The sequence below is a fragment of the Pseudochaenichthys georgianus genome, chromosome 6, assembly GCF_902827115.2.
Source record: "Pseudochaenichthys georgianus chromosome 6, fPseGeo1.2, whole genome shotgun sequence".
Taxonomy (NCBI): domain Eukaryota; kingdom Metazoa; phylum Chordata; class Actinopteri; order Perciformes; family Channichthyidae; genus Pseudochaenichthys; species Pseudochaenichthys georgianus.
In genome coordinates this window covers 43,773,828-43,787,275 of record NC_047508.1, presented here as the reverse complement: position 1 = coordinate 43,787,275, position 13,448 = coordinate 43,773,828, and the positions used below count along the sequence as shown (strand labels likewise).

The following is a 13,448-nucleotide window of genomic DNA, read 5'->3' as shown; positions in this document are numbered from 1 at the left end:
CTAACTATGGATGGCATTCATTTGGCCTCCAGTGAGACTGTAAGGAATCTTGGTGTTATATTTGATCAGGATTTATCCTTTAACGCCCACATAAAATCAATTTCAAGGACCGCCTACTTCCATCTACGTAACATTGCAAAAATCAGGCATATCTTGCCTCAAAACGATGCAGAGAAACTAGTCCATGCATTTGTTACTTCTAGGCTGGATTATTGTAACTCTTTATTATCAGGGTGTACCAAGAAGTCAGTCAAGTCTCTTCAGCTGATTCAAAATGCTGCAGCTCGTGTACTAACCAGAGTTAGGAAAAGGGACCACATTACTCCTGTTCTGGCTGCCTTACACTGGCTCCCTATAGAACACAGGATATAATTTATCATTCTTCTTCTCGCCTACAAAGCCTTTAATGGGCAGGCGCCATTTTACCTTAAAGAACTCATTATACCCCACTGTCCTACTAGGGCATTGCGTTCCAAGAATGCAGGGTTGTTGGTTGTTCCTAGAGTCTCAAAAAGTACAATGGGAGCCAGAGCCTTTTCTTATCAAGCTCCACATTTGTGGAATCAGCTTCCAGTTTGTGTTCGGGCGGCAGACAGCCTATCCGTTTTTAAGAGTGCGCTTAAGACCTTCCTTTTTGATAAAGCTTATAGTTAGGGCTGATTAGATTCAGCCCCTAGTTTTGCTGATATAGGCTTAGTTTATCGGGGGACATCTTACTTCTTCCTTCTCTCTGTCTGTACCTGTGTCCTCTCATGTTCCGATTAACCCAGCTTCCCCAAATGTCTTTCTTTTTGGTGTCTATATACGCCGGGATCCGGAGTCATGGATGATCCTGCGGTCCTGTGTCCTGGATCGCGAGGCCCTGGATCTTGAGTCGTGGCTGTGGTCCTGGATCATAAGTAGGGTTGGGTACCAACATCTCGATTCCTACGGCATCATTTAGACATGTGAATTTCGGTTCCACTTTTCGATGCCTGAAGAAATGTTTCTCGCCGCTCTCCGTAGCCTACTGTATGACTGCGAAGGGGCGGGAAATGTAGCGTTGTACCCATAGATATATAAACACGTGTTTATATATATCTATGGTTGTACCTACACTTCCTACAGCGTAACCTGAGACCAGGGCCGGCGCGTCGCACTGGCGTTATAGATGTTCGCCTAGTGCGCCAGATCTGTGGAGGCGCTGCGCTGACAGCTCTGGGAGAAAAAAAAAGTTTTGACCATTGGTGCTCATCCTAATGTTCGGCCTTGATGTAACAACATTCATAATTAAGTAAATGTAACACCCTTTTTCACCCCGGTTACACTTTTCATTTGCCCTGTACGATGGGCGCTGTAAGTGATGAAAATGGGGGATGTTGGCTTATCTGGCACCCGCAGCTCACAGCCAAAGTGCGAGGGAGCGTGGGAGCGAGCGAGGGAGAAAGGGAGGGTGCACCGGTACGCGCTGTTGTTATTAGCATCTGGTGCTAGCTGCTCTAACGGAAGAAGAAGATGTTTCTACAATCATGTGGAGGGAGAGTCCTCTCCAGTCAGACTGAGAGGCTCAGTGAGGTAAAGGACTCTGAGTGTTTAGATAGTTCACTTTAGTCTAAGTTATCTCAGTGGGTCTCAAACGTTTTGATCACAATTTATGTAAACACATATTTCCAAGGCACTCCTTTATAATTATTGGGATAAAACAGGTTTGAAATCATTCCAATGTATACTATAGGACAGTAAACCAGACATATCGTTTTAAACTGGAGATAAAAACATATGCATAAATAAAATAGTAAAATAAGATATGAATGAACAACAAAAATAAAATACGTTGCATGTATTTGTTATTGGCTATGGGTTATTGGTTATGCTCACATACTTATGTGATTATTAAAATGTAAACCGAACTTTTTCATATGGGTGTTTAGAGTTGTAGGCTACCCCCTAGATCTAGACTCTAGTCATTCTGCTTAAAGTGCACCAGATTGAAGCATTTTACTTTAAAATGTTCAAACATTTCTTCCCGGTATGCCTGAGAGGCAGATATGCTTGTTTTTCTCAACAAGAACTGTTTTTCAATGGGGAGGGGGGGTTTCCTTTAAAAGTTGGACTGTTGTAGCTTCAGTGGTTCTCAGGTTACAGTTACATAATATAAACTATGGGCTCAGAACAGTCTCATAATACACACATGCACACAGAAGGATTCAAACTTGTATTTCCGGATCCATACTTGTGTTTTTCAATGCACACACAAATGTATTCCGTTTCATATACATGTAAATAAAATCCAAATACAGAAAAAAGTTTTACATATGTATTTTTGATCCTCACTTATTAGTTTCCCGTTTAAATCCCCTGAACCTGCAAACACTTGTACTTGTAATTTGTTCTATCTATAGCCAATCAGATGTCTCCTTGAGTAGGGGAAGATTACTTCATATACGCATTTTGCGCAGTCCGGTCAGCTCGCTAAACAGAGGGCGGAGCTTCAGGTGATCACGCAGAGCAGCCTGTCTCCGTCAGACTCAGCAGCTGATCTGATCTCTCTCTCGCGTCCGGTTATACTTCACTCGCGGTTATGTCCATATCGATCAGATCCAGCTCTCCTGATCGGCCTTAATAGAGAGCACCGATCAAACTATTAAGAGTGAATATCGGCCGATAATGACCGGCGGGGCTCCCCCCCCCCTAATTTAAAAAAAGTCACTTTATTTCTGAGAGGGCCCTCATTTACGTTTTAAATCAGGTGACATTAACTCCAGCTGTCAATTAAAAGTGACGCTATAGGGTATTTAAAATTATACTAAGTACAGTAACTGCTGTATACAACCAATTGCATACAGAGGCCTGTTTAGTAAATGATACAATACATTTCAACACAAAAGGTAACCTAGCTTTTTTATTGGTTGTTAGTAACCATGCCAGACCTTTGGCACACAACATTAAACTGTAAAAGCATAAAACAACCCTAGAAATGAACACTTCAAGTTAGCCAAAGCTAATAGAGAACCGCAGTGACGCGTCCTAAAACCCAGATGTAAACTTCTTCCGGTTCCTTCGTCAAAAACGCAATGCAATTTCTCCATAGGATTTTGGAAAATAGCTCGAAATAAGGTCTGTGGTTGACACACATTTAAGAGAGGGATCACGTTTTGTTCAGCCGGATAATCTCCACATGTCTCTCCTACTTTTATAATTTTTGAATCATAAATCTAGTCGCCAAAAGCGAAATGCTAACGTTATGCTATAAACGAACTACAAGCCAGTACAGCAGCAGGGTCGCACGACTTCAACGTCACGCCAACATAAGATCGTTTCAACTGACTTGCACTGAAACTGCACTTTGAACACTTTAAATATATTAACATTTTAAACTGTATACCCCGTTTATCTAGGCCCTTTTTGTTTTGTTTTATGTATAGGCTACATGTCACACTGTGGGAAACGATATTTCTGGACATGTAGATTTTGTTTACAATAAAGCTGACTTTGACTTCCGCGTGCTTGCATATTTTAACAAAGCTTTTCATTTTAGCCACACTGAATTTAACTAGAAGTCATGGCTGTGTCAATTACCAGTCTGATATCGTTTTACAAAGATGACAAGAAGAATGGAGATAGAGGAGAGAACCACTACAAGTCAGGACACGTGCAGCCTCGATGAAGGTGTACTTATCGGTGTTGTCAGGGCTAGCATGAGGGACAAGGTTTATAGTGTCGGTGAGTAGTTATAGCAAGAGTACCGTTAACCTAGAGTTAATTTATTCACATTAATTCCCATCAACAAATCCATTTTATGTGTCACATGAAATCTTTATTAGGCAAGGCAAGTTTATTTATATAGCACTTTTGAACACAAGGCAATTCAAAGTGCTTTACAAAAAATGAAAGACATTAAGAAATGGCATTTAAAACCAGTCATTAAAAAGAAAAGCTAATAAAATAAACATTAAAAGAAAAAATACAGGGATAAAAGTTACAGTGCAGTTTAAGATATGAATAGTTCAATTAAAAGCAGCGACAAAAAGAAAAGTCTTCAGCCTGGATTTAAAAGTAGTCAAGAGTTGCAGCGGACCTGCAGGTTTCTGGGAGTTTGTTCCAGATGTTTGGAGCATAATAACTGAACGCTGCTTCTCCATGTTTAGTTCTGACTCTGGGACAGGAAGCTGACCAGTCCCTGAAGACCTGAGAGATCTGGATGGTTCATCATTTAGCAGGAGGTCAGAAATGTATTTTGGGCCTAAACCATTCAGTGCTTTATAAACCAGCAGCAGTATTTAGAAATCTATTCTTTGACACACAGGAAGCCAGTGTAAAGACTTCAGAGCAGGAGTGATGTGATCCACTTTCTTAGTGTTAGTGAGGACTCGAGCAGCGGCGTTCTGAATCAGCTGCAGCTTCCTAATAGATGTTTTAGTGAGACCTGTGAAGACACCATTGCAGTAGTCCAGTCTACTGAAGATAAAGGGACAAGTTTTTCCAGATCCTGCTGTGACATTAGTCTTTTAATCCTAGATATGTTCTTTAGGTGATAGTAGGCTGATTTAGTACCTGTTTTAATGTGACTGTTGAAGCTCAGGTCAGAGTCCATGACTACACCTAGATTTCTGGCTTTATCTGTTGGTTTGAACATTGCAGACTGAAGCTCAGCGCTAACTTTTAAACGTTCTGCCTTGGCTCCAAAAACCATTACCTCAGTTTTATCTTTGTTTAATTGGAGAAAGTTCTGACACATCCAGTCATTGATTTGTTCAATGCACTTACTCAGTGTTTGAATTGGAGCATCGTCTCCTGGTGAAATGGTTAAGTAAATGTGTGTGTCATCTGCATAGCTATGGTAACTTATTTTGTTGTTCTTCATTATCTGAGCCAGTGGTAGCATGTAGACGTTAAAGAGAAGAGGCCCCAAGATTACACATTTTACACACCAGAAAACACAGAAATATCCATGAAATAAACATACAGTAGGCTATAATTGGGAAGGCATTACAAATGTAAATATATTTTAAATAATAAAACAATCCCACCACCACAGGTATCTACAGGAGAAGAGGGAGTTCTCTCCACAGAATGTGAATGCCCACGTGGAGAATGGAAATGCAGTCATGCGGCTGCATTAGCCATCTTTGCCATCCACACTTTCAGCTGCACTGACACCCCGTCAGTGGAAGAAGCCAAAGGCAGCTAAACGTACGCATTCAGTGGAGGAGCTATTTCCTCCAACCAATAACTCATTCAACCCGCTGACAAGAGAGCCCACCTCCGAAGATCGTGACTGGCTGAGGGACAGACTCTGTGGCAGGTTCTCAGGAATTTCTTGGCTTCTCTCCCCCGAGCCAGAAGAGGAACACTACAGCTTGGAAACACTTACTGTTCCTGAAATTCTCAAATCTGTTGGGCATCAGGGACCTGAGGCAATTGTGGCAAGCATGGCATTGTCTGAGGAGCAACAGAGGGCAATTCAGGTGGCTACCACTGGTCAGCGAACCAACCCAAACTGGCATTTGTTCAGGAAAGGAAGGTTGACTGCCAGCAACTTTAGAGCTGTCCTGAGGTCAAAGCGTGTGACTGCTTCCCTTATTGCCAGGTTGCTAGGGCAACAACAGGCCCTTGATGGTGTTTTGTCTGTAGAGTGGGGGACTATGAATGAATGTGAGGGCGTCAGGGCATTCACCACTGCATCCCAGATGCAGGTCCATGAGTCAGGTTTGTGGCTCTCCCAATCAGGATTGTTGGGGGCATCTCCAGATGGTCTGGTAGGTTCTTCCGCTGTGCTGGAGGTAAAGTGTCCCTACGGAGCCAGGGAAATGACAATTAGTGAAGCATTGCAAATCAAGGGCTTCTGTGTCAGTAAGGACGGAGAAACATTCAGCCTGCGTGAGGAGCATCCTTACTGGCACCAAGTGCAAGGTCAGCTTCACCTCACTGCAAGAAAGAAGAAGACATTAAGAAATTGTGAATCGTTTTTAATTTACATTTACTCGCCTTTGCAATGTTGTGGTTGTTAGAGTGTTAGGCTTCCTGTCAGCTCGTCTGTTGGGAAGATATAAAATATTAGTTTCATGGAAGTCACACCGTCACATATAAGAGCATTAAGAGATACAGTACATAGGCTAAAACAAAACATCTAAAGATATAACCTTGCACTTTGTCTCGTGAACATTTTCACTATTTTGACATTTTTATAGATCAAAATTGAACTAAAGAAATAAAGGTAGATTAATCCATATTGAAAATAGGTGTCAGCTGCTACACTGATTATAATAGTTATATTTCTTAATTAATTAAGATATTACTGTGTTGATCCCAATTGGGGAAATGTTTGTGTTGCAGCAGCATAACAAGAAAAACAAAATATAAGTTATTATATATACAAAAGTATGTTAGGGATGGAATATTAAATTGAATATAAATGTAAAATGTACATGTGATTTTACGTCCAAGAGAAGCTATGGAGCAGAGAGTTCTCTGCCAGCCAGAGGTGATTTGTTATTAGTTCAATATGTCAAACTGATTTCCCTGAATACAATCTTTAGTTACATGGTTAAACGTTATGCTGCTTGTACTAATTAGACTTATCATATAAGCCACACAGGTTTTAATAGGATGTATTCATTATCTTTACTTATGTTGCGGTCTTTTCAGCAGTGCCATCTCTAAAACGGCGATACACTACCCATCATTTACATTTCACCGTGACATGGACAAAAATGTAACGTCAGCTTACCTCATAGCACGAATCCAGACTCTCCTTTGGAAAACATTGGCCGGGAAACGATAGAACGAGCACGTTTCATGCAAAGACCTGTGGCTGCAACCCGGAGCAAAGCAACAAACCATTGCGTAGCTAACTAGTAGCGCTAGCTTTAGCTAACGTTAGCCAACGAAACGAACTGCCGAGTCAAATTGGAAAACACTGGTAATTAATTGTTCTATAATTTGTAAAACTACGGTGTTAAAAATGACCATTTCAAAAATAGAGATTCTAATGGTAAGATATAGATATACAGATACTAAAGATACTACAGATAGGCTACTAAAGATAGGCAGGTACTTGCTTTCAAGCAGAACACAGGGGAAAACAAACTTAGCGGGAGTGTTTACGTGTGTAGGCGTAATGACGTACAACGGCCTCGACAATTTCTGTAGTCCTATTCAGCCACTCGGTAACAACCATCGTTTTTCAGACACGTAAACTCTTCAAAAATCACCAGTGGGGTCACTGCTGATGTATCTACTGTCGTAGAACAAAACGTGATTTATCTCTTAAATTTGTGTCAACCACAGACCTTATTTCGAGCTATTTTCCAAAACCCTATGGAGAAAATACATTGCTTTTTTGACGAAGGAACCGGAAGTGCTAAAAATGCTAACTTACTTCCGGGTTTTAGGACGCGTCACTGCGGTTCTCTATTATGTTCAAGGTTCAAGATTCAAGGCTTTTCTTTGATATACGAACATAGCTTCCGTGTAGTTGTATGAAAATCTGAGTTCACAGGCTCCTCCAACAGAGCAACACAATAAAACTGAAAGACTGAAAAAAAATAGTGGAAGACGTAAATGCAAAAAAAATTGTGAAATAGTGAAAAAAAAGAGTCTATACGTGATTGGAATATGATATATTAGATACATAATGTGTAAACTGCAGCCAGATGAATGTTATGGATGTTCTTTCAAAGTGCAGGTGTTTAACGGTCTTACTAGATGCTTAAGTACAATTTTGAGATACTTGTACTTCACTTGAGTATTTTTTGCTACTCCACTACAATTCAGAGGTAAATGGTGTACTTTTACTTCACTATATTTAATATGTAATACCTTTAGTTACTTTACAGATCTGGATGAATGATGTGAAATCTAATCAAGTGTTAAATCAGACTTTAGTTCCATCTGAGTACTTCTCCTACTTCTGCAAGTACTTATATTCGAGTAATGGATCTATGTACTCCCCCCCCTCCACTGCACAGATGCACTCTCCGTTTGACAGCTAGATAATCGCTGGCACAGTAAATCAGATTTAAACAAACATTAAAGTCGCCTCAAGAGAAGGGACAAACCGCTGAAACACGATGATGATCTGGATCTGTTTACTCACCGTAAAATGTAAAGTCAACACGGTGTCGCTTCAGACCCGCAGCGTGGCTCGATTATTGGCTGCAAACTGACCTTTGGAGCTGCTTCCACGTGTGTTTGATCTTTGGTACAGAACATAACGGTGAACTTTTACAAAGACAGCCTGTTCTTAAGGTTTGATTTAGTTCATGAAGAGGCTGAAGTTCAGTCGGACCGAGTGGAGGTTTAATCTCCTCCAACTACCACTACACCGAGGACGACACCAGGTGGCGCCATCGAGTCAACAAAGGTTTTTTTGTAATCTTTTTTTTAGCTTTATTGGAAAAGGGTATTTACAAACATGGCTTTCAGACTGTTCAACAAAAAAACAAAATCGATAATGGGACAGAAAAAAGTTTTACATATGTATTTTTGATCCTCACTTATTAGTTTCCCGTTTAAATCCCCTGAACCTGCAAACACTTGTACTTGTAATTTGTTCTATCTATAGCCAATCAGATGTCTCCTTGAGTAGGGGAAGATTACTTCATATACGCATTTTGCGCAGTCCGGTCAGCTCGCTAAACAGAGGGCGGAGCTTCAGGTGATCACGCAGAGCAGCCTGTCTCCGTCAGACTCAGCAGCTGATCTGATCTCTCTCTCGCGTCCGGTTATACTTCACTCGCGGTTATGTCCATATCGATCAGATCCAGCTCTCCTGATCGGCCTTAATAGAGAACACCGATCAAACTATTAAGAGTGAATATCGGCCGATAATGACCGGCGGGGCTCCCCCCCCCCCTAATTTAAAAAAAGTCACTTTATTTCTGAGAGGGCCCTCATTTACGTTTTAAATCAGGTGACATTAACTCCAGCTGTCAATTAAAAGTGACGCTATAGGGTATTTAAAATTATACTAAGTACAGTAACTGCTGTATACAACCAATTGCATACAGAGGCCTGTTTAGTAAATGATACAATACATTTCAACACAAAAGGTAACCTAGCTTTTTTATTGGTTGTTAGTAACCATGCCAGACCTTTGGCACACAACATTAAACTGTAAAGGCATAAAACAACCCTAGAAATGAACACTTCAAGTTAGCCAAAGCTAATTATGTTCAAGGTTCAAGATTCAAGGCTTTTCTTTGATATACGAACATAGCTTCCGTGTAGTTGTATGAAAATCTGAGTTCACAGGCTCCTCCAACAGAGCAACACAATAAAACTGAAAGACTGAAAAAAATAGTGGAAGACGTAAATGCAAAAAAAATTGTGAAATAGTGAAAAAAAAGAGTCTATACGTGATTGGAATATGATATATTAGATACATAATGTGTAAACTGCAGCCAGATGAATGTTATGGATGTTCTTTCAAAGTGCAGGTGTTTAACGGTCTTACTAGATGCTTAAGTACAATTTTGAGATACTTGTACTTCACTTGAGTATTTTTTGCTACTCCACTACAATTCAGAGGTAAATGGTGTACTTTTACTTCACTATATTTAATATTTAATACCTTTAGTTACTTTACAGATCTGGATGAATGATGTGAAATCTAATCAAGTGTTAAATCAGACTTTAGTTCCATCTGAGTACTTCTCCTACTTCTGCAAGTACTTATATTCGAGTAATGGATCTATGTACTCCCCCCATCCACTGCACAGATGCACTCTCCGTTTGACAGCTAGATAATCGCTGGCACAGTAAATCAGATTTAAACAAACATTAAAGTCGCCTCAAGAGAAGGGACAAACCGCTGAAACACGATGATGATCTGGATCTGTTTACTCACCGTAAAATGTAAAGTCAACACGGTGTCGCTTCAGACCCGCAGCGTGGCTCGATTATTGGCTGCAAACTGACCTTTGGAGCTGCTTCCACGTGTGTTTGATCTTTGGTACAGAACATAACGGTGAACTTTTACAAAGACAGCCTGTTCTTAAGGTTTGATTTAGTTCATGAAGAGGCTGAAATTCAGTCGGACCGAGTGGAGGTTTAATCTCCTCCAACTACCACTACACCGAGGACGACACCAGGTGGCGCCATCGAGTCAACAAAGGTTTTTTTGTAATCTTTTTTTGAGCTTTATTGGAAAAGGGTATTTACAAACATGGCTTTCAGACTGTTCAACGAAAAAACAAAATCGATAATGGGACAGGTGCACAAACACGGAAGAGGATTAGAGCCACATATTGGGATGTAACCAACATTTTAAAATTAAAATTCTGACTTTAATCTCATAATTCTGGGTTTCAAGTCAGAACTCAAACTGCTATTTAACTTTTGGGAAAAAAAAAAAAAAACTCATGTGGCCCTCAATCCTCTTACAGAAGACAGTATTCAAGACAACAATGTACAAGACATTAAAGTAATAACATTAAGTGAGGTATACACACAACAAAGAGATGTGTTTCATTAACCTGAAAATTAGCATTATCTATAATAAACAAACAGAACTAATAATAACCAAACAAAAAATGTGTCCAATCGGCACTTCTCTTGCCCCGCTTTTACTCTATCTGTGAAGTAACGAACATTTTGTTAATTGCCGTCAATTTTATATCCAACACTTTATTGTTTGTTGACCTAAAATAGCTGATCAGGTACACACATTGCGTCATCGTGATTGGTGGAGGGTTGAGTTTCTTTCTCGGTTCAAATATTATTATGTCGTACAGTATCTTATCTGCATCTTTCCTCATCCACAGAAAGCTCTTCTTCCTGGTGATTGGTTGGCACTAACAAGTGAAAAGAGGAAAGTCAATTAGTAAGACAAAGTGAATATGTCTGAATAATAGATTGTAAACACCAGAACTGACTACATATTAAATAATAGAACAGACCAGATGAAGGACGATGCTGAGGGAAATGAAAGAGTCTCCACACAGCAAGCTCGTGCCCTCTGACCTTTGACCTATGGAGAGAATGGAGAGGGGGGGGGCATCTCACCCAACTGAGCGCACAACAACAATGTGCCGTCGGCTGGTTGTCTGTCTTCCATCTGTCCCTGGGGGCCCCTCGGCTTTTTAAGGGGCCAAAATAATGTAACATGCACCGAGGTTCTTCTGGTTCTTCTGGTTCCTTCCTTTGGTTCCTCTGATTCCTTCCTCTGGTTCCTTCCTTTGGTTCCTCTGATTCCTTCCTCTGGTTCCTTCCTTTGGTTCATCTGGTTCTTCTGGTTCCTTCCTTTGGTTCCTCTGGTTTCTATGATTCTTCTGGTTCTTCTGGTTCCTCTGGTTCCTTCCTCTGGTTCCTTCCTCTGGTTCCTTCCTCTGGTTCCTCTGATTTCTTCCTTTGGTTCTTTCCTCTGGTTCCTTCCTCTGATTCCTTCCTCTGGTTCCTTCCTCTGGTTCCTCTGATTCCTTTCTCTGGTTCATTTATCTGATTCCTTCCTCTGGTTCCTCTGATTCCTTCCTCTGGTTCATTCCTCTGGTTCTTTCCTCTGGTTCATTCCTCTGGTTCTTTCCTCTGGTTCATTCCTCTGATTCCTTTATCTGATTCCTCCCTCTGGTTCCTCTGATTCCTTCCTCTGGTTCATTCCTCTGGTTCATTCCTCTGGTTCTTTCCTCTGGTTCCTTCCTCTGGTTCCTCTGATTCCTTCCTCTGGTTCCTCTGATTCATTCCTCTGGTTCCTTGCTCTGGTTCCTCTGATTCCTTCCTCTGGTTCCTCTCTGGCTCCTCTGGTTCCTTCCTCTGGTTCTTTCCTCTGATTCCTTCCTCTGGTCCCTTCCTCTGGTTCTTTCCTCGGGTTCCTTCCTCTGGTTCCTCTCTGGTTCTTCTTGTTCCTTCCTCTGGTTCCTCTCTGGTTCTTCTGGTTCGTCCCTCTGGTTCGTCCCTCTGGTTCGTCCCTCTGGTTCCTCTGGTTCTTTCCTCTGGTTCCTTCCTCTGGTTCCTCTCTGGTTCTTCTGGTTCTTTCCTCTGGTTCCTTCCTCTGGTTCCTCTGGTCCCTTCCTCTGGTTCCTCTGATTCCTTCCTCTGGTTCCTTGCTCTGGTTCCTCTGATTCCTTCCTCTGGTTCCTCTCTGGCTCCTCTGGTTCCTTCCTCTGGTTCTTTCCTCTGATTCCTTCCTCTGGTTCCTTCCTCTGGTCCCTTCCTCTGGTTCTTTCCTCTGGTTCCTTCCTCTGATTCCTCTCTGGTTCTTCTTGTTCCTTCCTCTGGTTCCTCTCTGGTTCTTCTGGTTCGTCCCTCTGGTTCATCCCTCTGGTTCGTCCCTCTGGTTCGTCCCTCTGGTTCCTCTGGTTCTTTCCTCTGGTTCCTTCCTCTGGTTCCTCTCTGGTTCTTCTGGTTCTTTCCTCTGGTTCCTTCCTCTGGTTCCTCTGGTCCCTTCCTCTGGTTCCTCTGATTCCTTCCTCTGGTTCCTTGCTCTGGTTCCTCTGATTCCTTCCTCTGGTTCCTCTCTGGCTCCTCTGGTTCCTTCCTCTGGTTCTTTCCTCTGGTTCCTTCCTCTGGTTCCTTCCTCTGGTCCCTTCCTCTGGTTCTTTCCTCAGGTTCCTTCCTCTGGTTCCTCTCTGGTTCTTCTTGTTCCTTCCTCTGGTTCTTCTGGTTCGTCCCTCTGGTTCGTCCCTCTGGTTCGTCCCTCTGGTTCGTCCCTCTGGTTCCTCTGGTTCTTTCCTCTGGTTCCTTCCTCTGGTTCCTCTCTGGTTCCTCTGGTTCTTTCCTCTGGTTCCTTTCTCTGGTTCCTCTCTGGTTCCTCTGGTTCTTTCCTCTGGTTCCTTCTTCTGGTTCCTCTCTGGTTCTTCTGGTTCTTTCCTCTGGTTCCTTCCTCTGGTTCCTCTGGTCCCTTCTTCTGGTTCCTCTCTGGTTCCTCTGGTTCTTTCCTCTGGTCCCTTCCTCTGGTTCCTCTCTGGTTCCTCTGGTCCCTTCCTCTGGTTCCTCTGGCTCTTCTGGTTCCTCTGGTTCCTCTGGTTTAAGTCATTCATGCGGTACATCTGCTTGTCAGTTTGGTTTCGGGGGTCCAATACATTTCAAAAAGATCCAATTAGCCGTTTTAAGGCCTTTAATGTTGTAACTCCATTATAAAACTATAATACTAAATGACTACATGGCGTTTAGCTTAGTCTGTTGTGATATATCAGTAGCTGTCGGGAGGTAACAAGGACCCACATGCAGAATAAAAAGAGTAGGCTATAAAAGCGTAAACAAAAAGCAGGCTTCATTAAATAAAAGCTGTTCCAAACAAACAGTACAACAATTGACGAGCAGGCACGATCAACAAAAGGGAAAGCTAGAGGACAGATGAGAGCACAATACAAACAAACCAAGTAAACAACAACAACAACAAACTGACAGAGAAAACTCGGGAAGACCAGACTAAATACACACAAGACTAATCACAAGACACAGCAATCAGGCACAGGAGAGGACTCTTTAAAGTAGAGACACTACATACTGATATACACCTGAACATCAGC

The 13,448-nt window shown here is 41.8% G+C and overlaps 2 protein-coding genes across 3 annotated transcripts in view; both read right to left on the bottom strand.

The window, feature by feature from the left end:
- The window catches only part of LOC117448364 (peroxisomal succinyl-coenzyme A thioesterase-like), a 29,867-nt gene extending 19,822 nt beyond the window's left edge, over positions 1-10,045 (bottom strand). The window contains exons 1-2 of one of the 2 annotated variants that reach the window (XM_034085649.2): positions 9,830-10,045; positions 8,078-8,177 (exon numbers count right to left, since the gene is read on the bottom strand). The gene's annotated coding sequence lies outside the window, so the exon portion shown is untranslated. Of the gene's footprint in view, positions 1-8,077; positions 8,286-9,829 lie in introns of those variants that run through there. The other variant, XM_034085650.2, reaches the window with a different exon arrangement.
- Positions 10,046-11,654: 1,609 nt separating this feature from the next.
- Positions 11,655-12,956, bottom strand: LOC139434036 (trichohyalin-like). Its single transcript, XM_071203418.1, has one exon. It carries the CDS (start codon positions 12,954-12,956, stop codon positions 11,655-11,657), a length of 1,302 nt encoding a protein of 433 aa, XP_071059519.1.
- Positions 12,957-13,448: the final 492 nt, after the last annotated feature.